The sequence below is a fragment of the Mchenga conophoros genome, linkage group LG8 (genome assembly GCF_057382185.1).
Source record: "Mchenga conophoros isolate Kocher_MC1m ecotype Shallow Benthic linkage group LG8, M_conophoros_male_GT1.1, whole genome shotgun sequence".
Classification (NCBI taxonomy): Eukaryota; Metazoa; Chordata; class Actinopteri; order Cichliformes; family Cichlidae; genus Mchenga; species Mchenga conophoros.
This window is the reverse complement of record NC_140533.1, coordinates 29997275-30019227: the sequence shown is the minus strand read 5'-3', so window position 1 is coordinate 30019227 and position 21953 is coordinate 29997275. Positions and strand designations below refer to the sequence as shown.

The window sequence follows — 21953 nt, the reverse complement described above, 5'->3', positions numbered from 1 at the left end:
TTGTGGTGTTGGTCTGTGAGGAACTTGTTTTGCTCTTTTTGACACAGACCAGTTGAGTGCTCCAAGTGGATGAGTTAGATGATACTGCACATCAGAACAGCAGAACTTAGTGGGAAGTTAATTTAGGACCCTGACCGGAAACAATATCCACCGGGATACCATAAAGCCAAAACACGTGGTTAGAACCGGTTCCAGACCAGGGGCTCAATCTCCCAGGTAAGTAAACCAACTATACGGGTAGGAGGCAGGCGGTGGATTCTTCTGAGGAGGAGTCAGCAGTGTAGAATTGTCATGACAAGGCATCAGGTTTGATGTTGTTAAAGCTGGGGCTCTAGGTGATCACAAAGTTAAAGCAAGCAAAAAAGAAAGGACCCACCTGATTTTCACTCACTTGGTTGCTTTGACGTATGCAAGGTTCTTGTGATCTGCCCATATGGTAAATGGCCTGTATTTATATAGCGCTTTACTAGTCCCTAAGGTCCCGGAAGTGTTTTACACATCCAGTCATCCACACATTCACACACTGGTGATGGCAGCTACATTGTAGCCACAGCTGCCCTGGGGCGCACTGACAGAGGCGAGGCTGCCGGACACTGGTGCCACCGGGCCCTCTGACCCCCCCAAGGATACAACGACCGAGTCTGTCCAAGCCGGGGCTCGAATCAGCAACCTTCCGATTACAAGGCAAACTCCCAACTCTTGAGCCACGATCGTCCCATAAGATAAACAGGTGCTCAGCCCCCTCCATCTAATTTGCCTATTCCTCCAGTGCCTTTTTGCAATAGTTCCGATTACCGACATCATAATTGCGTTCTGCTGGAGAGAGACGACAAGAGAAAAAAGCACAAGGGTGGGAATTACCTTCCTTGGATTTTGAGAGAATGGCCCAGACTCCGGTATCTGAAACGTGCACAACACAAACTGTTGAGTAGTGTCAGGCTGAATGAATACCGATACAGTGGCAAACTGGTCCTTAATAATGGTGAAGGCATTATTGGCAGCACTGTTCCACACGAACTGCACTTTGGGAGAAATCAGAGTAATGAGAAGTAAAGCAATTTTACCGAAATTTTGCATGAACCGGCGGTAAAATTTGGCAACCCCAGGAAACACTGAAAGGTGCTTTGAGAAGTAGGTGTGGGCCAGTTCAAAACTGCCTGGATCTTTGCTGGATATGCCCTGCTGTGTCCTTTCTCAACCATATGACCTAGGAAGGAAATACTATGGGTGTGGAATTCACATTTCTCAACCTTAACAAAAAGTTTATTTTCAAGGAGATTTTGGACAACCATTTAGATTCTCTCCAAGAGGAGAGGATAATAGATGGATAATGCCACCTACCAGTGAATTGGTGATGTACTTATCCCTAGCTTGAAGCTATGGAAGAGTGTTAGGTACTTCAAAAATGCATAGTTTAATGTGTAAATGAGACTGGAAGCAGAACTTTGCAGAACTTTTCAATTTTGCCCATCAGTATTCCTACTATTACTGCCAGGCCCTGTCTCTTGGCCGATGAAGACGTGTGTCAATCAGATCTCCTTTTTTGCAGCAACAGAGGCACTCACTTGCTCAGTTGTGTCATGGGCAGACACAGCAGAGCTGGATCGGTTGCTCTCCGTTGTCAGAGTCAAAGTTCGGGGTCCAAGGCTCTTCAGGGGAAGCTCCTTCAGAGCCGGAAGCAGTGCAGCACAGGGACCACTGGATTTGTAGTTTTTCTTTGGGTGGAATTCACTTATATGATCTGAATACACAAGGTGATTGTCATGGACCCGGGCCATGTGGGCCCGGTATTCTCGGTTTTTGTATGTTTTGTATTTCATCCCCTAGTCATGCCTTGGTTCCTAGGTTCTTCTGTTAAGATGTTCCTTATTTGGTTACCTCCTGTGTGCCCCTGTGTAACTGTGAGCCCTCGTGTTTTATTCCATGTCTTCCTCAGCCCGTTATGTCTGTGTTTTTCCCCGTGCTCTCTCTCCTCCTGTTTGAACCTCTGTACTTCCTGTTTGACTCTGCCTGTCTCCCGTCAGTGTTATGTTCACCCCGCCCTGTCTCGTTATGGTTATCTGTGTCAGCTGTGTTCCCCGTGTGTTCCCACTTTCCTCGTTAACCCTCTGTGTATTTCTGTCTGCGTCTCCCTCTGTTCGGCGTCGCGTTCTCCCTCATGTTGTGTGTGTTCCTCCCTGTGTTTCTTGGCGAGCTTTGTATTTAGTTTTCCCAGTTTAGTTTCGTATTTCCTACGTTCTGCCTCTCCAGCATTAAAGCTGTAATTTTTGAGTTCATCCCCGTGTCTGTGAGTGTTGCATTTTGGGTCCTCCTCCTGCCTGCCACACAGCGATCCATGACAGTGATTAAGGTATCAAGAGACACAGGAAATTCTTTTGCAGATTTCATTTCATCAGATGTCCAAATATGCTCCTCATGGCGCTCGCTCCTCCATTCCTGCTTCCACAGCAAAAATCTAAACATCCACGGAATCATCCACAACGCTCCACTCACCTTGGCCTTGAGAAAATCATTTCTGGGCCGCTGCGTCTGAGTTGGTTGCCTTGTCGTAAACATTTCTGAACCTTTCTGAAGTCTGCGTAGGATAGATCGAGATGTGACTTTAGGACTGCCTGGGCCCACTGGAGACCTCGGTCCCAGTCAAGAGGCTCGTGGTGAACATGTGACCTTCACCTGCTCTTTGACTGGATCACAAGTCATGCCATCTGGACAGCATACACCATCGGGACAGGACCCACAATCAGGACAGGCACACCTTTACAGGGCGACACGCCATCAGAATATTACATGCTTAGGGATAGCATACACCATCATGAGGCAGTGGGTGTCCTGTCCATGATGTACAGATGTGTTACAAACGTGTCACACAGACGGGCATGTAAAACAGACTGAGTGCTGTTGTTTGGTTGTTTCCCGTCTCTTCATCTCTTCCAGCTGATTAATAAATGAAAGACGCGTGTGAATAAAACATGAAAGAAAAGGTGAAACTGCTGCACTTTTAAATTTTTTAACACAAATTCATCGACTTCCTGTTTAGTTCTAGTTGAAATAAACATCAAAATTGAGCTCAGGGCTGCTGGCTCTGATCATGATTTTGGGTTACTGATCCATCATGTGTAGTCTGAGTATTCAGTCAGGTGACCGCTGTCATCATGTGACACTTTAACCTTCTTGCTCCTCAGAACGTTAATCCCTCCGACTCCATGACTGTGCTTGAATGACACCATAAGGATGAACCACGAGCATCGCTCTGCCCTGCTCCTCTCCTCCTCTCCTCCTCTCTGCTCCCCACCCTTCCTCTCTCCTGTCCTCCTCCTCCTCATAGTTTTATTTCCTCTCATACTTCACTTCAGGATGTCATAAATAATCCTGACCGACTTTCTGTTTTTCAGAATAAAATTAGCAATCACCATCTGCATTTATAGCTTACCCCCCTCCCCCCCAAACACACACACACACACACACACACACACACACACACAAAGAAACACCCAATTTAGTGAATAATTTCACAGCAGGTTTGCTCATTACAACAAGACCAGAGTGGATATCACTGATTAGACATGCAGCACACACACATGCACAGAGTTCAGTGTGTTTGACTTTATTAATAATTAAGGAGGTGCAGTTTGGGGAGAAAAAAGCTGATTTATGACAAACCTTTCACCTCTCACCCTCACAGTATTAAGAAGCTACTCGCCTCTTCATGCTCGTCCTGCTCATTGGTCTCTCTCACTGTGGCCCCTCCTCCTCTTGTTCTGTTCTACTGTCATTGTTGTTGTCAGGGGAAATGTTTGTGTGTGTGTAATGGTTGTCATTAGTTAACAAAGCACTGTGATCGCAGCTCCTGGCCTCTCCTCTTGCTTCGATTGTACCTTCCAGGTGGAGGTGGTCTCATTCACACCTTGAAGATGTCCGTCTTCATGGGTGTCACATGTCACAGACTGTTGTCCCTTCAGTTTCTGTGTGAATGAAAACCCTGACCAAGGAGATGACTTGGAAACCTCCAAGTCACATACTGGACCACCTTAACCGGCTCTTTTCGATGTGGTGTAGCGACTTCCTGCGCGCTCCTCCTGAATGACTGGACTCCTTACTCGATCTCTAAGGCTTAGCCCAGACGCCATTATTCATTTCTGCTGCTCATTCTTTTGGTCACTCCCTGAGCTCGCGGTCATTGCTGAGAATCAACTGTTAAATTTAGCAGCTTTGCCTTCACGCTCCCCTGTCTTCTCATCACATTACAGCATCCGCAGCACTGCCGGCACTTCACCAATCCACCTGTCAATCTTTCATGTCTGAGGGTGAAGAGCCCAATACACTTGAAGCCCGCACTAAACCATCATCATTTGATGCCAACAGGAGACGCCCACCACTTCACCTAGAAATTTTGCATATACAATTTATGAACATAATCTGTGACAAAGTCCAGCCCTGACAGAGTAATACCAGTAATAACTGACCTACTGGCAATCCAAGCTCTCACCATCGTGGTGGTGTGGGGTTGAATGGCCCATGACAGGGGAGAGATACCCCACACTCTCTGAGAATCCCCCGCAGGGCACTGTGAGCCACAGAGTCCATATGTCAACAAGCAGGAACCGCCACTCAAGTCTGCCTGTGCAGATCCACCCTCCTCCACTTAAAGCATTTTGCAGAGTTGTACCAGCCAGGACAGACCCACTAATCCAGAGCCTTGAGAAACTTTATACTCCCCAACTGAGATTTTTTTAAACTACCTCAGAAATCTCTCAGTCAGAACATGCTATATCATGTTTAGGTGGAAGCTAGCGAGCTAACTTCCTGCTAACTTCTAACTCAGTTAAACTTCATAAATCCTGTTTTCATGGATGCCTGGATGTTAAACTTCATTGTTACACCTGGTAAAGCAGCAACGCTGATCATTTTATTAAAGATGAAAGAATTTAGACCGTTTTTAACTCTCAGTGATGCCGCAGTGTTCGTGTGACTTTGGGACCTGAAGCTGACGGAGTTTAGGACCCAGATTACTCTGTGAGACTTCTGACTACTGTAGCCGTAATGCTCAGGCAATCCAACAGCGGTGCGGCTTCGTAGCTACCAAAGTTGTACTAAAACATGATTTGACAGATTTTTGAGCGCCGTCTAGCAGATAAAACCGTTTCAAGGTCAGTAAGCACAACCAGAACTCATGCATAAGGCGCACCGATGATTTTTGAGAAAATTAAAGGATTTTAAGTGCGCCCTATAGTGCAGAAAATAAGGTAAGCTTGACTCACATCTTCTTTCATCATGACAGCTCCCTTCACCTCTGATGTCCTCCGCCTGCCACAAGCTACAGCCACAAATCCTTGCACCCATTCAAAGTCAAATTAATCTGTCCTGCTTTCAGTCAACTTTCAGATGCCACACCTGGTCAAAGTCCTGTGAGCGAGATAGCTCTGTTTGAGTGGGAACCCTGGACTTGTTCTGGTCTGCACTTGGTCATTCTGACACATTTATCCCAAATTTAACTTTAATTGAAAACTGGGAGAGCGTGGATGGAGGATAATAAAGGAGGTTGGAAAATAAAGAAATAAATGGGATTAGAAGAGGAGGAAGAGGAGGAGAAGAAAGAATGAAGAGAGGAAGTCAGAAAATTAGCCCTAGACACTTCAAACAGAACCAAGCTACCTACTGCTGAGTGTGTGAACATCAATGTGGTTTTAGACAAAGCTGCTTCACACGCACGCGCGCACACACACAGAGTTAATCTCCATTCAGATGCAGATGAATCGTCCTTTTATGCACTGACTGAAAACGGGCGAGCAAACCAGCAAAAATGGGGAGATGATGAAAGATGGGGTTTTTTCTTTTTCCCATGATGCACTTCAGTCAACTCAGGGAAAATATTGCTGGTCACAGTAACAACATACCTGTCAGTCACCTGTTATCAGTGTGTGGGTGCTCATGCAAAGCTGCGGTTTCTCTGAAAGCCTGCTGTGTTTTTAATACGGCAGGTTTTTAAAGAACATCGCTCACTCTCCTGAACATCACCAAACTCTGTGACTCTGTTTTAATCAATCTAAAATTTAACCGCCCTCAGAAATTAGTGACTGCGGCAAAAACAACCCTACAAACATTCAGAGGCTGACTTGTCATGGCTGCGCAGCCGGTGTGTTTGATGAAGGGTCTCAAGACCAGTGTTGGTCAAGTTACTTGAAAAAAGTAATCAGAACTAATTACTTCCCCCAAAAAGTAATCCCGTTACTTTACTGATTACTCATTTTCAAAAGTAATTAATTACTTAGTTACTTTTTAAAAACACGATTTACAACCTGAGTAGGTGATAAAGTGATAGATCTTTCATCCCAATTCTACTTTTTCTGCATAATCCATCATACAAAATGTAATCAAATGGAAAAGTCTCTTTTTAAAACTTGTTTTATTAGTTTTAATCTTTTAACTTTATGCATCAAGCAAAAATTTAATTATCTGCAACATTCTCTGACTGGAAGAAATTAGTTTAACATTTAAACCTATTTTCTGCACATTCCAGCTCATAAAATAAAATATTTTTTGTGTTTACACTCAGTCTTTCAAATAGATGCAAGTAAAACACAGCAGAAAATAAATAAAGTCAAAGACTCAGCGGTCCTGTTACTCTATTTTCACCTGTATAGCAGGCGGAGGTTTACCCTGGTGCAGGTGTGCCGCGGTCAGTGGAAGAATCCGTGAGTGTCTCTGTGAGTTTCCCATTACGTCGTAGCTACTCGGTGCTTGTTGGAAGTTTAGGGGTTTTTTCGCGGTAAAAAGAAGTTTTCTTCCCACGCACAGCGGACACTAATGTTTTTGTCACTTTTTATGGAATCAAACTCAAAGTAAGGTCAGTACTTCCACGCTTTAAACGCTGCACGTTCATACTCTCTCCCACAATCGATATATCAAATCAAATTTCAAATTCACATTTTTATTTGTCACGTACACAGTCATACACAGTACGATATGCAGTGAAATGCTTAGACAACTGCTCGTGACCTAAAGAAAAAAAAGGAAAGGGCTATGAATAAGATAGGGAATAAATATGAAAAACTAAAAAGTGTAAATTTAACTAGGAAGGAATAAAATATAAGAATATAAAAAATGAAATAACTGTACAACGCAAATTAGAATGAAGGGTAAATTTAACTGGGAAAGAATAAGATAAAATATATAAATTAAAGTTGAAAATAATAGCACACACTTCTGGAGCTGAAATTGGTTCTCAATGCTGAAAAGACAAAGCTAATGTTGTTTTCAACATGAAGAGATTTCCTCAAACTGTCCCCTTGGTGTCCACTCTTGAGGGAAACCTCATAGAAGTGGTGCATACGTATAAATATCTTGGCTTTTTAATTGATGATTCTCTGACCTTTAAACCTCACATAGACAATCTTGTGAAAAAACTCAAACTAAAATTGGGATTTTTCTTTCGAAACAAATTTTGCTTTTCTTTTGAGACAAAAAAGCGTCTTGTAAATGCTACATTTTTATCTGTTTTAGATTATGGTGATCTGCTGTACATGAATGCTTCCGCCCAGTGTCTTCATAAGATTGACTCAGTATATCATGCCTCCTTACGGTTTATTACAAACTGTAGGGCTTTGACCCATTGTTGTGATCTGTACGCTCGAGTGGGATGGCCTTCGTTGTCCTCCAGGAGGTTTGCTCACTGGTGCATCTTTATTTATAAGGCCCTGCTTGGACAAATGCCCACCTACATTTGCGATCTGCTCACACGGAGAAGTACTGTTTCTTACAGCCTGCGTTCAAGCGATCTTTTATTGCTCAATGTTCCATTTGCCAGAACTGAACTGGGAAAGAGGGCTTTTACTTATGCTGCCCCTTTCACATGGAACATGATGCAAAAAGACTGGAAGATAGCAGATCTTATTTCATTAAATGCTTTTAAGTCCAGATTGAGAGAGCCAGAGAAAAATGTTTTTAAAATGTAATTGTTATTTATAATATGTATGTAACTTTGTAATTTCAACGTGTTGTCGCCTCTTGGCCAGGACTCCCTTGCAAAAGAGGTTTTTAATCTCAATGGGACTTTTCCTGGTTAAATAAAGGTTAATAAATAAATAAATAAAATAACTGTACAACAAAATACACAATATAGAACTATATAAGAATGTATGAAGAAATATAAATAAATAAATATATATACACACACACAATAACAGCAGCTGTACAAGTATTAACTGGAAATGAAGAATATAGTGACCAGTGTTGTGCGATCCACATTATGATCCATTGTTGATCTGCACACAGCTGTTGTCACTAACGGCGCACTCGCTTACGTCACTGTCGTGAGACATTCTCGCAAAAAAATCACGGTTTTAGTAACGCAGTAACGCAGCGTTCCTACGGGAAAGTAACGGTAATCTAATTACCATTTTTGCAATAGTAATCCCTTACTTTACTCGTTACTTGAAAAAAGTAATCAGATTACAGTAACGCCCATCTCTGCTCAAGACACAAGAGAAAACTAAGCTTGATAAAAAGCGAGACGTTTATTTGGCTGAAAAACATGAAGACAAAAACAAAGCGAGGCGAACAGGGGGCGAGAACTAAAACTGAAACCTAAACTAGGAATGACTATGATAATTAGAACATGACAGTGAACGGGAACATGTGAAACGTGGACATGAAGAAAACTAAATCTGACATGCGCATGAACCTGAGGAGGAAGAGAAGAAGGAATGAAGAGAGGAAGTTTCTGTGACCTGACTTGAAATAAACAGACAACCCGAGGACTTAAATACACAAGAGGGTAGTGGAAACACCCGGGGAGACACAGCTGACACAAATGAACACGACGCCACAGAGAAAGTAAAACAAAACACATTGAACATGGAAACACTAGACTCTTCAAAACCAAGCAGGAAACACGGAGAGACGTGACAACACCAGCTTGACAATATGGAACACACAGACATACGCACAACTGAAAGTAAAACACTGAGGACAAGAAAAGACTTGTTATTAAGGAGTTACAGAAGAAACAAAAGCTAGAATGAAACACAACTAAATCCTAACTAATAATAGCAGCACACTATTTCCAATATAACAGAAGAAATCAAACTGTCTGAAACGTGATAAGTATCAATTCAGTCAGTAACATGGAGAACAGAAAATGTCGAGAGCCTGGAGATGCAGTTAGTTTGCCCCAAAAGAAATGATTTGGTAAAGGACTGCAGCTAGCCTCTGAGCCACATAGGCTGTGTGCACAATGCAGCAGTAACAGCTTTAGTTGATAATCAGCCAGAAACACGCATGCAGTGGCCTTTCTTTTCCAGGACAGGGGTACTAAAGGGTTAAAGTGTTTCAGCCATAAATGCAGATGCTGCAGATCCACACACACACACTCTGCCTGCACTGCGTGTTGCATTTAAATGTGACACTGATTTAATTTGTCAGCAGAGAAGAAGAGCAGCAGAAAGGAGGAGAAGATGATGTATCATTCATTGCTGAAGGAAGAACGAACACAAAGATGTTCTGCTTTTCTTTCCTGTCCTCTCTGAAAGATGCCCTCTGCTGGTTAGAGCTCATAACAACACTGACCTGGTCAGCTGATCCTTAAGCCAACACCAACTGAACCCAGATGTTCTGTTGTTCAACATACAAACTAAACACCTCCTGACCAGTCAGCTCGGTGTGCAGATTGAGATTGTCTTGTTAGAGACCGCAGTGACAGTCAGTTTTTGGGCGTCGGGCCAAATTAGGCTCACCTCGGGGGGAGGAATGTCTCACAAGCTGTTTTCTAACTCAGTGATCAGATCAATGAAAGTTTCCAGCTGTTTAAACTATTTGTGGTCTGAGGGTAGCCCTACTGCAAGCTAGAAAGAATAAAAGAAGCTGGAACACAAGCCTTTACCTGTTTGTTTGTTTTTACTTAATAAATATAGTTGATATAAAGCATCAAAGTTGTTATATTTGGTAAAACCAGATTAATGAAACATTTCCTGAATATGGTGAACAGGTTTTTAGTCCACACCTCTGAACTGCCCGTACACTGTCTATGGATCACCATGTTGCCTTTTCCTTGTTTTTGTTTTATATTGTTAAAAAATACATTAAAAATATTGTACATGTACAAGCATTACAGAGAGCCTCATGGCTTCCCAGCATGTACTGGGGCAGGGAACCGATCACTTTCATTTTACTGTTACTGGTCTAGCTTCCCCTAGTATTGACACGTTTGTAATAACATGCCTGATGTGACTGCAGGTGATGCATAAGCTTGTGATTACCGTCACTGTTTTGTTCCTTTGTTTTCTGTGGTGAGGGAGCTTAGTCTCAAATTGTAGCTCTTAATTTATCTGCCATTATCTGTCATCTGTATATATATGTAAAAACAACAACATCCAGCACGCCCCTGCGGGCGGTTTATGACATCCTCTGGTAGAGGACCCGAGCTTGAAGGATTGACCGCCCATATAATTATGCACAGTAATAATCACCTGCACACACAGATATCCCCCTAAAATAGCCAAATGGTAAATGGCCTGTATTTATATAGCGCTTTTCTAGTCCCTAAGGACCCCAAAGCGCTTTACATATCCAGTCATCCACACATTCACACACTGGTGATGGCAGCTACATTGTAGCCACAGCCACCCTGGGGCGCACTGACAGAGGCGAGGCTGCCGGACACTGGCGCCACCGGGCCCTCTGACCACCACCAGTAGGCAATGGGTGAAGTGTCTTGCCCAAGGACACAATGACCGAGACTGTCCAAGCCGGGGCTCGAACCGGCAACCTTCCAATTACAAGGCGAACTCCCAACTCTTGAGCCACGATCGCCCCGTAAAGCTAACAACAAACTAAAAACTACTTCCAAAAACATTCAGCTTTGATATTAATGAGTTTTTTGGGTTCATTGAGAACATGGTTGTTGTTCAATAATAAAATTATTCCTCAAAAATACAACTTGCCTAATAATTCTGCACTCCCTGTATATGTATGTATGTATCATGGCCAAGCTTGAAACCTGGATCCCGTGTAGCCGGTTACCAAGATTACGTGAAGTTCCCTCAGAAGGTCTGCTAGATGATGTTAATGCAGCACTACGGGCAATACCTACAACCACGATTACAATATGGCAACAGTGATCAGTGAGATGCTTGGCTTCAAGTTGAACAGCCACAAGGGGCAGTACCCTCCATGGAGAAGGAGGCTAGAGGGCAAGATCAAAGTAGCACGGAGGGAGGTTAGCCAACTAACGGAGTTGCAGAAAGGTGCGACAAATAAGGTGCCTAAGAAATACAGCAAGCTGTCCATACCTGAGGCCTTGGAAACTGCCAAGCAAAGACTCACAGCCTTGGCCAGCCGCTTGAGGAGGTACACCAGAGAGATAGAAGGCAGGAGAATAAACCAGCTGTTCTCCACAGAACCAGCAAAGGTGTACTCTCAGTGGCAAGGGAACAATAAGAGAACAGCACCACCAAGGCTGGAGATGGAGCAATACTGGAAGAGCATATGGGAGAAGGACGCAACCCATAACGGCAATGCTCAGTGGCTAGAGGATCTGAGGGCTGACCACAGCGACCTCCCTGAACAGGGTCCAGTAACCATCACAGTGGCAGATATCCAAGAAAGGGTCTCCAGTATGAAGAGTTGGACAGCACCAGGGCCCGACATGGTTCACGCCTACTGGCTGAAGAAGCTGACTGCACTCCACGAGCGTCTGGCAGCACAAATGAACCAGCTGCTAGTTAACGAGAGACACCCGGAATGGCTAACTGAAGGCCGGACGGTCCTGATCCCCAAGGACCCCAAGAAGGGACCGGTCCCTTCCAACTACCGACCAATAACCTGCCTCAGTACTACATGGAAGCTCCTGTCAGGCATCATATCGGCTAAGATGAACAGGCACATGGGTCAATACATGAGCGGGACACAGAAAGGAATTGGCAAGAATACCAGAGGCGCAAAACACCAGCTACTGGTAGACAGAACAGTCAGCCGAGACTGCAAGACCAGACTGACCAACCTGTGCACTGCCTGGATTGATTACAAGAAGGCCTATGACTCAGTGCCCCACAGCTGGATACTGGAATGCCTAGAATTGTACAAGATCAATGGGACCCTAAGAGCCTTCATCAGGAACTCAATGGGGATGTGGCGTACAACACTAGAGGCCAACTCCAAGCCCATAGCACAAGTCACCATCAAGTGCGGGATCTACCAAGGAGATGCTCTGTCCCCACTGCTGTTCTGCATAGGCCTGAACCCCCTCAGTGAGATCATTAACAAGACTGGCTACGGATACCGACTACAGAACGGAGCAGTTGTCAGCCACCTCCTGTACATGGATGACATCAAGCTGTATGCCAAGAGTGAACGAGACATCGATTCACTGATCCACACTACCAGGCTATACAGCAATGACATTGGAATGTCGTTCGGACTGGAGAAGTGTAGTCGGATGGTAACAAAGAGAGGGAAGGTAGTCAGAACTGAGGGGATTGAACTACCAGAAGGCAACATTGCAGACATAGAGGACAGTTACAAGTACTTGGGGATCCCACAGGCGAATGGGAACCATGAAGAGGCCGCTAGAAAAGCTGCAACCACCAAGTACCTGCAGAGGGTCAGGCAAGTCCTGAGGAGTCAGCTGAATGGTAAGAACAAGATCCGGGCCATCAACACGTACGCCCTGCCCGTGATCAGGTACCCTGCTGGGGTAATAGGCTGGCCAAAGGAGGAGATAGAAGCCACTGACATAAAGACAAGAAAGCTCCTTACCATGCATGGAGGGTTTCACCCCAAGTCCAGCACCCTGAGGCTGTACGCTAAGCGGAAGGAAGGGGGCCGGGGACTGGTGAGTGTCAGCACCACAGTCCAGGATGAGACAACGAACATCCAAGAATACATTGGGAAGATGGCCCCAACTGACCGAGTGCTCAGTGAATACCTCAGGCAGCAGAAACCCAAGAAAGAGGAGGGAGACGAGGAACCAGCATGGAAGGACAGGCCCCTGCACGGTATGTACCACCGGCAGATAGAGGAGGTGGCTGATATCCAGAAATCCTACCAGTGGCTGGACAAAGCTGGACTGAAAGACAGCACAGAGGCACTAATCATGGCAGCACAAGAACAAGCTCTGAGCACAAGATCCATAGAGGCTGGGGTCTATCACACCAGGCAAGACCCCAGGTGCAGGCTGTGTAAAGATGCCCCAGAGACAATCCAGCACATAACAGCAGGGTGCAAGATGCTAGCAGGCAAGGCATACATGGAACGCCATAACCAAGTGGCCGGCATAGTGTACAGGAACATCTGTGCCGAGTATAACCTAGAAGTCCCGAGGTCAAAATGGGAGATGCCCCCAAGGGTGGTGGAGAATGACCGAGCTAAGATCCTGTGGGACTTCCAGATACAGACGGACAAAATGGTGGTGGCTAACCAACCGGACATAGTGGTGGTAGACAAACAGAAGAAGACGGCCGTAGTGATCGATGTAGCGGTTCCGAATGACAGCAATATCAGGAAGAAGGAACACGAGAAGCTGGAGAAATACCAAGGGCTCAGAGAAGAGCTCGAGAGGATGTGGAGGGTGAAGGTAACGGTGGTCCCCGTGGTAATCGGAGCACTAGGTGCGGTGACTCCCAAGCTAGGCGAGTGGCTCCAGCAGATCCCGGGAACAACACCGGAGATCTCTGTCCAGAAGAGCGCAGTCCTGGGAACAGCTAAGATACTGCGCAGGACCCTCAAGCTCCCAGGCCTCTGGTAGAGGACCCGAGCTTGAAGGATAAACCGCCCGCAGGGGCGTGCTGGTTGTTTTTTATATATATATATATATATATATATATATATATATATATATATATATATATATATGTATATGTGTGTGTGTGTGTGTGTGTGTGTACAAGTAAATAAAAAAACATCTAATAAGGTTAGCAGCTCAGAGGAAAAACTACTCCAGTGCACCGAAAAAGTGGGTTTAGGTAGTTATATAAGCTCTCTGTCCTGTGAATGCCTCGGGAGAGATAAGAGATAATCAAATGATGTAAAGATTTCAGTCACCTCACATTCTCCTCAGCTGAAACCTCAGTTAAACCAGCCTGGAACCAGTTTAAACCACCTTCACAAGCATCGCTGTGAAGTCATAAAACAGCAGAACCGTCATCTACATCCTTAATAAGGATATTGTCAAGTTTCGTAGATTGGACTCACGCGCAGACCACTAGTGTCTTCAAAAGGTGCATTTATTTACAGTGTTTCCTACAGTGGAATTCATATATACACATAATGGTGTCAACGGAAAAAAGGGGTCGGGGTTCCAGGGTCCAGGAGTGAAAGAGGCAGGAGTCCAGGAAGGGAAGGTTTCCATTCAGTCCTAGCACATCTCCTCTCCTTTCCTCTATCTCTCTTGCTCCCGTTCAGTCGCCAGGCACAGGGGAAGAATAAGTCCAGAGGCAATCTATGCACAGGCAGAAAAAAAACATTAGTCTCCTGGTTTAGACATGCTCACAAACTGACTTTACAAAATACAGGACGACTGACGCTGATGGCTCAACGATCCAGCGACGAGTAGAGCAGACTCGCCCTCTTAAGAAGGGTTCCAATCTTTCATGATCAGCGACAGATGTGCTGATCACCTCCAGGTGCGTAGGCCAGGGGCAGGAGCCCATACTGAGCTCCGCCCCGGCAGGAGAAAGAGAGAATGGAAGAGGGCGAGAGAGAAAGGGAGAGCACAGGTGAGAGAGAAAGGTAAACAAAAACAAAGCACCTGACGGCTGTCAGCTGACGAGGAGCGGAGACCATGACAGATATCAACCATCTATTCTCTTCAGTTTATCCTTTTCAGGGCGTGGGGGGGCTGGATCTATCCCAGCTGTCTTAGAGCGAGGGGCAGGGCACACCCTGGACAGGTCGCCAGTCTGTCGCAGGGCTAACACATAGACACAGACAACCATTTGCACCTATGGGCAATTTAGAGTTTCCAATTAACCTATCCTCCCTCCCAGAGTACCCGGAGAGAACCCACACAAACATGGGGCGAACATGCAAACTCAACCCAGAAAGACCCCAACCTGATGGTGGACTGACTCAGGACCTTCTTTCTGTGAGGCAACAGTGCTATCCACTGTGCCACAGTGCTGAATATCAAGGACTCACTGAAACGATCTGTGTTGTGTTGTAGATGTAATGTACTGTGAATGGACCGGCCTTCACAAGCAGAGACGCAAGGAGGCGTGGCATCTCATTCTACCCAATCAGCATCGAAGAGTGACATGGCTCCGGCCAATGATAAGCTGTGAAAGTAGACCAACACCACCCATTCAGGTGAGTATTTATCACATCAATGTTACAAAGTGATCAACACAATGAACACTTTTTGATGCAGATGTGCTTCTAGCTAGATAGATAAACCCTGAACTGAATTATAAACTTAAATTACAACCCCCAAGTTACCTCTCAGCCTGATGGCTGGTGTTGGAGTAAGAGGAGCCAGATAAGAGCAAGATGTCCTGGTTAGAGATGTCTTGAATGTGTTGAACGGGAGTCAGGGTGACCTTATACGAGATGAGCAGCAGTTTCACCTACCTGGAGTTTGGAGGAATTGCTGTTCCTGGTGCTGAGTGGCTGATGTGAGACAGGTGAACAGGTGTTGTGGTCAGAACCCATCTCTCTCACGGTCTTTCAGCAGTGTGTTTCTGGACCTGTTCGTCCCTCTCAGCTCTGCACTGAAAAGTGTCCTGTGTTACCTCTCCAGGTGAGTCTCCAGCTGATCTGTCCATCAGTTTGTCTTTCTGTCCATTCAAGCTGTGCTAATCACATCTCTTCTCTTTCAGGTGATCAAAGAAGTTCAGCCTTTTTTTTCTTCACAATTTTCTTCCAGATTCACTTTGCTGACAAACTACAGACACAGTAAGACAGCGTGTCTCTCAGTATGTCTCTGTTCATCTGTTGTTTGTGTAAATGTGTGTGTCAGCCATAAACAGAAGCACACTGTGTGTATGAAATGCCTTTGAGCCATGAGAGCAGATTGAAACACTGAAATCTTTGTTTACGCGGACGAAATCAACCATGTGGCAAATGAATATTTCACTGTTGATTATGATGTGCTGTATAAAGTAAATGATGGCCATAAATATCTCGTGTCCATCATACACAATAATTCACTCCTGTTTCTGTCTGTGTTTTTGGCACAGATACATAGATATGTTGAAGGCCAGGTTGAGAGCTTTAGCCAGATGTTGAGGTTGATGATCCAAAGCTCTTAGACGGCACTAGCTACCCTGTCTTACATTTGAGTCCTGGGACTGACAAGGCTATCTGCTGCCTGCTTCAGTGAGAGAGGGATGGTGCATGTTGTAATGGAAATTAGGCATTTGTTGGAAACTTAAAGAGAAGATGCCACAGATACTCAGCGAGAAATTAATACTTTGTAAAACTGCCATTCATACCACACTGATATGCAGTTCAGGTACCTCAGCTGGAAGGGTTATACATCTTTTATTTTTATTTTTCTTTGGCCGCCTGTCCCGTTTGGTTCTTTTGCCATCAGAATTATTGTCTGAAGGCAAAGAGAGAAGCCCAATGGAATTACTTTACCAAGTGGACCTTCCCTGCCTTGCCGTATTGGTCCATTTGATTGACCTTTGTTGTTATTATTTATTTATTTTATTTTATTTTCAGTTGTTACAGACAGGACAGACATCACCGGGGGGAGGGAGGGAAACAACAGAGGAATAGTGATGAAGGGCAAAGAAGGGGGGGGGCAAAAAATGTATATCACCTGGATCACCTGTTAAGAGAAAAAAAAAGAGAAAACAAGCAAACAAAAACTAATAAAAAGCAATATAATAAACACAACACCATCGTGGTACTCTATGTGTATATAGCAGTAAATATTAAATATTGAATATTATTGTGCAGCATGTTAGATCAACAGCGTACAGTGTGCTTTGAGGTAGGAGGCAAAAAGGGTGTAGTTTTGAGGCATTGAAGATGATAACAGTGGGTGGATTATATTCTTAAATTTAGTTACAGCGCTTTCAGAAAGACATCTACTGTGATAAAGTCTACTATCCACTGCTGTGTAATCAATTACTGTAAATGTAAATGTTATGTTGGTCCCAACTTTTCTATAAGGCAGAGTAAATCAATCAATCAATCAATTTGATCATTTATTAAGTCATGTCCATGGCACAAAAAGGGTTGGGGGACCCTGGGTTAAATTATCCAGAGAGCAAATAGCCTAATGTACCTCTGAGGGTCCTGACTCTATTGCACAGCAAGTTCATGTTGGTAGCATCCCTTGTCTGTTTCCCTCTGAATGATTGATCAGAAAAATCTGCCCTACTTCTTTCCTGTCTACACCTCAAGGCAGATCCCATTGGAGTACAGATGGAGCTGTGTAAAATGTAAAATGACCTTCATGATCATTAGGTTTTTGTTTATACAGCACCAGTTCACAACAACAGCCATCTTAAGGCACTTAAAGCTGAAGGATGTTAAAAATAAATAAATAGCAAAGCAGGTAGAAAGAAGCCATCAAACATACTGATCATTTGCGTTTAAACTTCACCTGCTGTCTGACAGAGGTAAAGGAGCATGAAGTCATGAATCTATAAGAATTCTTTAAAAAGTGGAAATCAATGATTTTAGAGTAGAACTCCTTCTTGAATCAAATCAGAAGTTAACCCTTTAGTTCACCGTGTTTCAACTCTTGAGCAGTAAAAGTTAGGGTGTGAGTAGGTTTGGTCAGGATTAGGTTAGTCTGCAGAGCAAAACAGATCTGACTTCATCATCCTGTCACTGATCGTTTCTGACATCACGCTCCCATGACCCATGTTTCTGTTGTCACAATGTTTCATCTTCTCACAGAGTATCAAACATTGAGCCTTAGGAATTCTGTTCATCTGTCACATATTTTTAGCTTGTTACATTTTTACTCTCACAGTCAAACTAGGAAGAGAGTTGTTACTGAGCAGATAAATTAGAGTTCAAGGGTCAAAGGAGAGCCATTTGGCTTGTTTGACTGTTTTCCTTGCAGTTCTTCAATGAGTTCACCTGTTGGAGAAAGTCTGTGCTGCCCAGTTCAGATCCAGGTATCCTGTATGGGCAATACGTTTTATTTGTTTTGTTTGTCAGGGAAACGAGGAACGGGTGGAGGAAAGCTTTCCTATCAAGGAGCATTACTGCTGAGGACAAAGAAACCAGAAGACAGACAGGTGAGGATCCATTTAAATCAAAATAAAACTCAGATAATTCTAGCAAAATTACAACCTTTCTTTCTGTAAAGACACAGCTGTTTAACACAAAATCACCTGAAATGGGCATCTTTCCATTATCTGGGTTCAACATCAATCAGGATACTGAGTCACACAAAGCTGGCCACAGTCACACAAACCTGAAACCCAGTAGGCGACCCCCTGGCAACTGTAGGTCTCAAAGGAAATATGTATATTCCTAGACTGGTTGGTGAGTGGTTTTTGGAAGTTGTTAGGTTAAATGGGTCTTAAAGAGAAAGCTCCACCAAAAACCTCCTTAAAATCGCTTTGATCATTTACTTTAGCCCATAGCTTGTCTAGAAGAGATGCACTTGTCTGCAAACATTCACCATTTACTTTAGGAGGAGCTCTAATGAAGCATGAGATAGGACGATGCAAAGTAGAAAAGAGAGAACCTTCTCTATTTTCAGTTTGTGTTACACTTTCTGCAGTGTCATTACCACTTAGGGAATAGTTTCAGTGTTCACAGATAAAACAGCATCCTACAAACTACTAACAACCACATCAACATGCTAGCAACCAAAGCAACTGCAAGGCGTTTTTTTGTGCAGCACCATATACAGTATCTCCTTGAGGTCAATTTCATTCTAGCATCTGCCAGTAACTTTACTCAATCACTCTGGAACTGGTCACAGGAGGGACATCAAATGAATGACTAATGTTCATTTGATGAGGGTTATAGATGTTTTTCTTTTTTTTTCTTTTTTGCAGTCTGAAACAGTCTGAAATAGGGATGCACCGATACCGATACTGGTATCGGGTATCGGGACCAATACTGTAAAATGTGTGTGTACTCATACTCGTAAAAGTTAACCGATACCATGAACCGATACTAACTTATTTCATTAATCAGATGGTGGCATGTCATTTCTGTTGTAGTTCTTTAGATTGGCCACTAGGGGGACATCTCGCGCTAAACAGGCACAGGGTTAGGCGAGTCAGACTGGCGGCTCCAGATAAAAAAAAGAGAAACTGGAGGCTTCTGTAGTTAGACTAAAAACAAAATGTCAGCAGTGTGGACCGGAACAGCCAACTTTAACTCAGGTTTTGGAAAAGTGATGAAAAATGTCAAGAGAAAATCCACGGGCAGTTAAAACAACAGAGGCTCTGACTCATTTTATCGCTCTGGATGACCAGCCAATGCCAGTCGTGGAAAACATAGGATTCTTCTCAGCACACTTGAGCCGCGATATGAAATTCCCAGCCGCCCACACATCAGGGAGATAATGGTGCCAAAACTTTCTGAAGAGGTAAAGACAGCAGTATGTGCGCGATGTCAGTCCTCGGTTTAACGTCACAGTGGACTGATGATCCACGGGCAGATGGGGAGTTCGTCAGTGCCAAATACTTTCGTTATTTTGTTTGTTTGTTTGTTTACAATATGGACACTCTGCAATAATTTAACAGAAGTGCTTATTTTTCACTTGAAATTTTTTTGTGGTCATTTTTATTAAGATTTTATTTTTTATCGGCAGAGAATAAAATAAAACCTGTCTTTCAATTCATTGCATTTGTGTGTGTGTGTGTGTGTGTGTGTGTGTGTGTGTGTGTGTGTGGTAGAAGTATCGGTTTTTGTACTCTGTATTGGCAAGTACTCAGATCCAAGTATCGGTATCGTATCGGTTTGTAAAAATTGGTATCGTTGCATCTCTAGTCTGAAAGTAACGTCTTGATGCATGCTCAATCATCCAGGTAAGTTGATTCTGTTCATCTGGACGTGGCATTTTCAGTGGGAGAAACGTTTCGTCACTCATCCACGTGACTCCTTCCAACCTTATAAACAGTACCTTAAGTGTTTGTTGGTTTTGTTGTTGTTGTTGATGATGATCAATGGTCATGGCAATTTGCGTGTTACGTATCAAGGAACTGACCTTCCAGCCCGTTGTTCACCAGTGGGACAGTTTCAGTCATTGTGCAAATGTCCTGTTTATAAGGTTGGAAACTTGCAGTCAGCCGAGAGTGGATGAGTGATGAAACATTTCTCCCGCTGAAAACGTCCAGATGAACAGAATCAAACTTTTGGGAGTCTGAAAGTAAAGAATATGAAAACAGAATTCAAATATAGCCTTAGATTACTGTGTAAAGCCAAAAACTACAAACAAAAGCCCCATTTTTTTATCTATACTTTGATGCTTGTAGAGCAATAACATTGTTGTGTGTGTGTGTCTGCTGTAGTGTGTCAGTGTGTCTGTACACAAAGAAGAGGATGATGATGAAGAGGAGGAGGACATAAGAGAAGGAAGAAGGAAAGACAAGCGCCCTGTCGCCTCAACTCCTGTGCCTGGGTCCCCATGGTAACCATTGTTCTGTAACATTATTGTTGTCTCGGTCGTTGTGTCCTTGGGCAAGACACTTCACCCGTTGCCTACTGGTGGTGGTCAGAGGGCCCGGTGGCGCCAGTGTCCGGCAGCCTCGCCTCTGTCAGTGCGCCCCAGGGTGGCTGTGGCTACAATGTAGCTGCCATCACCAGTGTGTGAATGTGTGTGTGAATGGGTGGATGACTGGATATGTAAAGCGCTTTGGGGTCCTTAGGGACTAGTAAGGCGCTATATAAATACAGGCCATTTACCATTTACCATTTGTTATTGATGATTATTGATTTTTCAGACATGTTTTAGCCTAAATTCATTAAAAATTCATCAGTGGCTGATCTGGACGTTTCCACTGTTTGTACTGTGACTCCTCTCTGGTGTTACCAAGGCAACCATGAACCGATGCAGTCGTCTGGTTGTTTTGTGTTTTAAAGGTAAGACTGCAAACAAAAAATACAACGGCGCTGAGGATGCTGATTGTACAGACTGTCATCTGTGGGTCTGAGAAAAATCATGCCCCTCAGTCTGTAGCAACTATAACTTCACTTTTCTGTTTTTCAGGTCATGTTTGTGTTACTGTATGAATACAAAAGTTGAATCATTTAATCACAGAATATTTGTCTTGTTTTATTAGAGAATGACAGAGCAGTCATCCATCTTTACCATTATCTTCCACAGCCACTCAGCTCCTGGATTTAGTTGAACCATTTAAGCTCCTGGAGTCGTGAACCTGAAGTTACTGGACACTGTCATATGCCTCTCCCCTGTCCTGATTTATGTCCCTGTCCTGTCCATTTTCAACATTGAAGCCGGTGTACCCGGAGGGAACCCACACAAACATGGGGAGAACATGCAAACTCCACACAGAAAGAGCCCAGGCCTGATGGGGAAATTGAACACAAGATTCAAGATTCAAGAGCTTTATTGTCAATATAGTAGTATACACAGTGTACAGTGTACCAAAATGCTGTTTCACCCTAAGCCCCCCATGGTGTATTTATAAATATATAAAGGATATATCTCCAAGAGATATAAAACTAGGAATTAGAAATAAATAACATGCTAAATTTCGGTAAAATTAAGGGATAAAAAGGTACTAATTACTAACTATACAATTCTATACAATACTATAATGGTAACTATATAATATTAACTGTGCGATAAACAAAGACAGGACAGAGATAATACAAAGTGGAATGTGCAGTAGGTATTGAGCAGTGTTGGGACTAACGCGTTATTAAGTAACGCGTTACAGTAACTACGTTATTATTGTGGTAACGAGCACGGTAACTAGTTATTATTCCAAAATCAGGAACGCGTTACTCGTTACTGGGATTTAGATAGGGTCGTTACTCGTTACTTCGTGTGGTGGCATCGCGGAGCTTCCACA

The 21953-nt window shown here is 43.8% G+C and overlaps 2 protein-coding genes across 5 annotated transcripts in view; one reads left to right on the top strand and one right to left on the bottom strand.

Moving 5' to 3' along the window:
- The window catches only part of LOC146569168 (uncharacterized), a 228821-nt gene that overhangs the window by 23976 nt on the left and 182892 nt on the right, over positions 1-21953 (bottom strand). The gene's annotated exons all lie outside the window — the stretch shown is intronic.
- The window catches only part of tcerg1l (transcription elongation regulator 1 like), a 91901-nt gene that overhangs the window by 46134 nt on the left and 23814 nt on the right, over positions 1-21953 (top strand). For 3 of the 4 annotated variants that reach the window (XM_085285517.1, XM_085285515.1, XM_085285516.1), the window contains exons 6-10: positions 15155-15297; positions 15659-15727; positions 15807-15882; positions 18112-18191; positions 20427-20545. In XM_085285517.1, the coding sequence (XP_085141643.1) occupies positions 15155-15297; positions 15659-15727; positions 15807-15882; positions 18112-18191; positions 20427-20545 (487 nt within the window). The remainder of the gene's footprint in view (positions 1-15154; positions 15298-15658; positions 15728-15806; positions 15883-18111; positions 18192-20426; positions 20546-21953) is intronic. The other variant, XM_085285518.1, reaches the window with a different exon arrangement.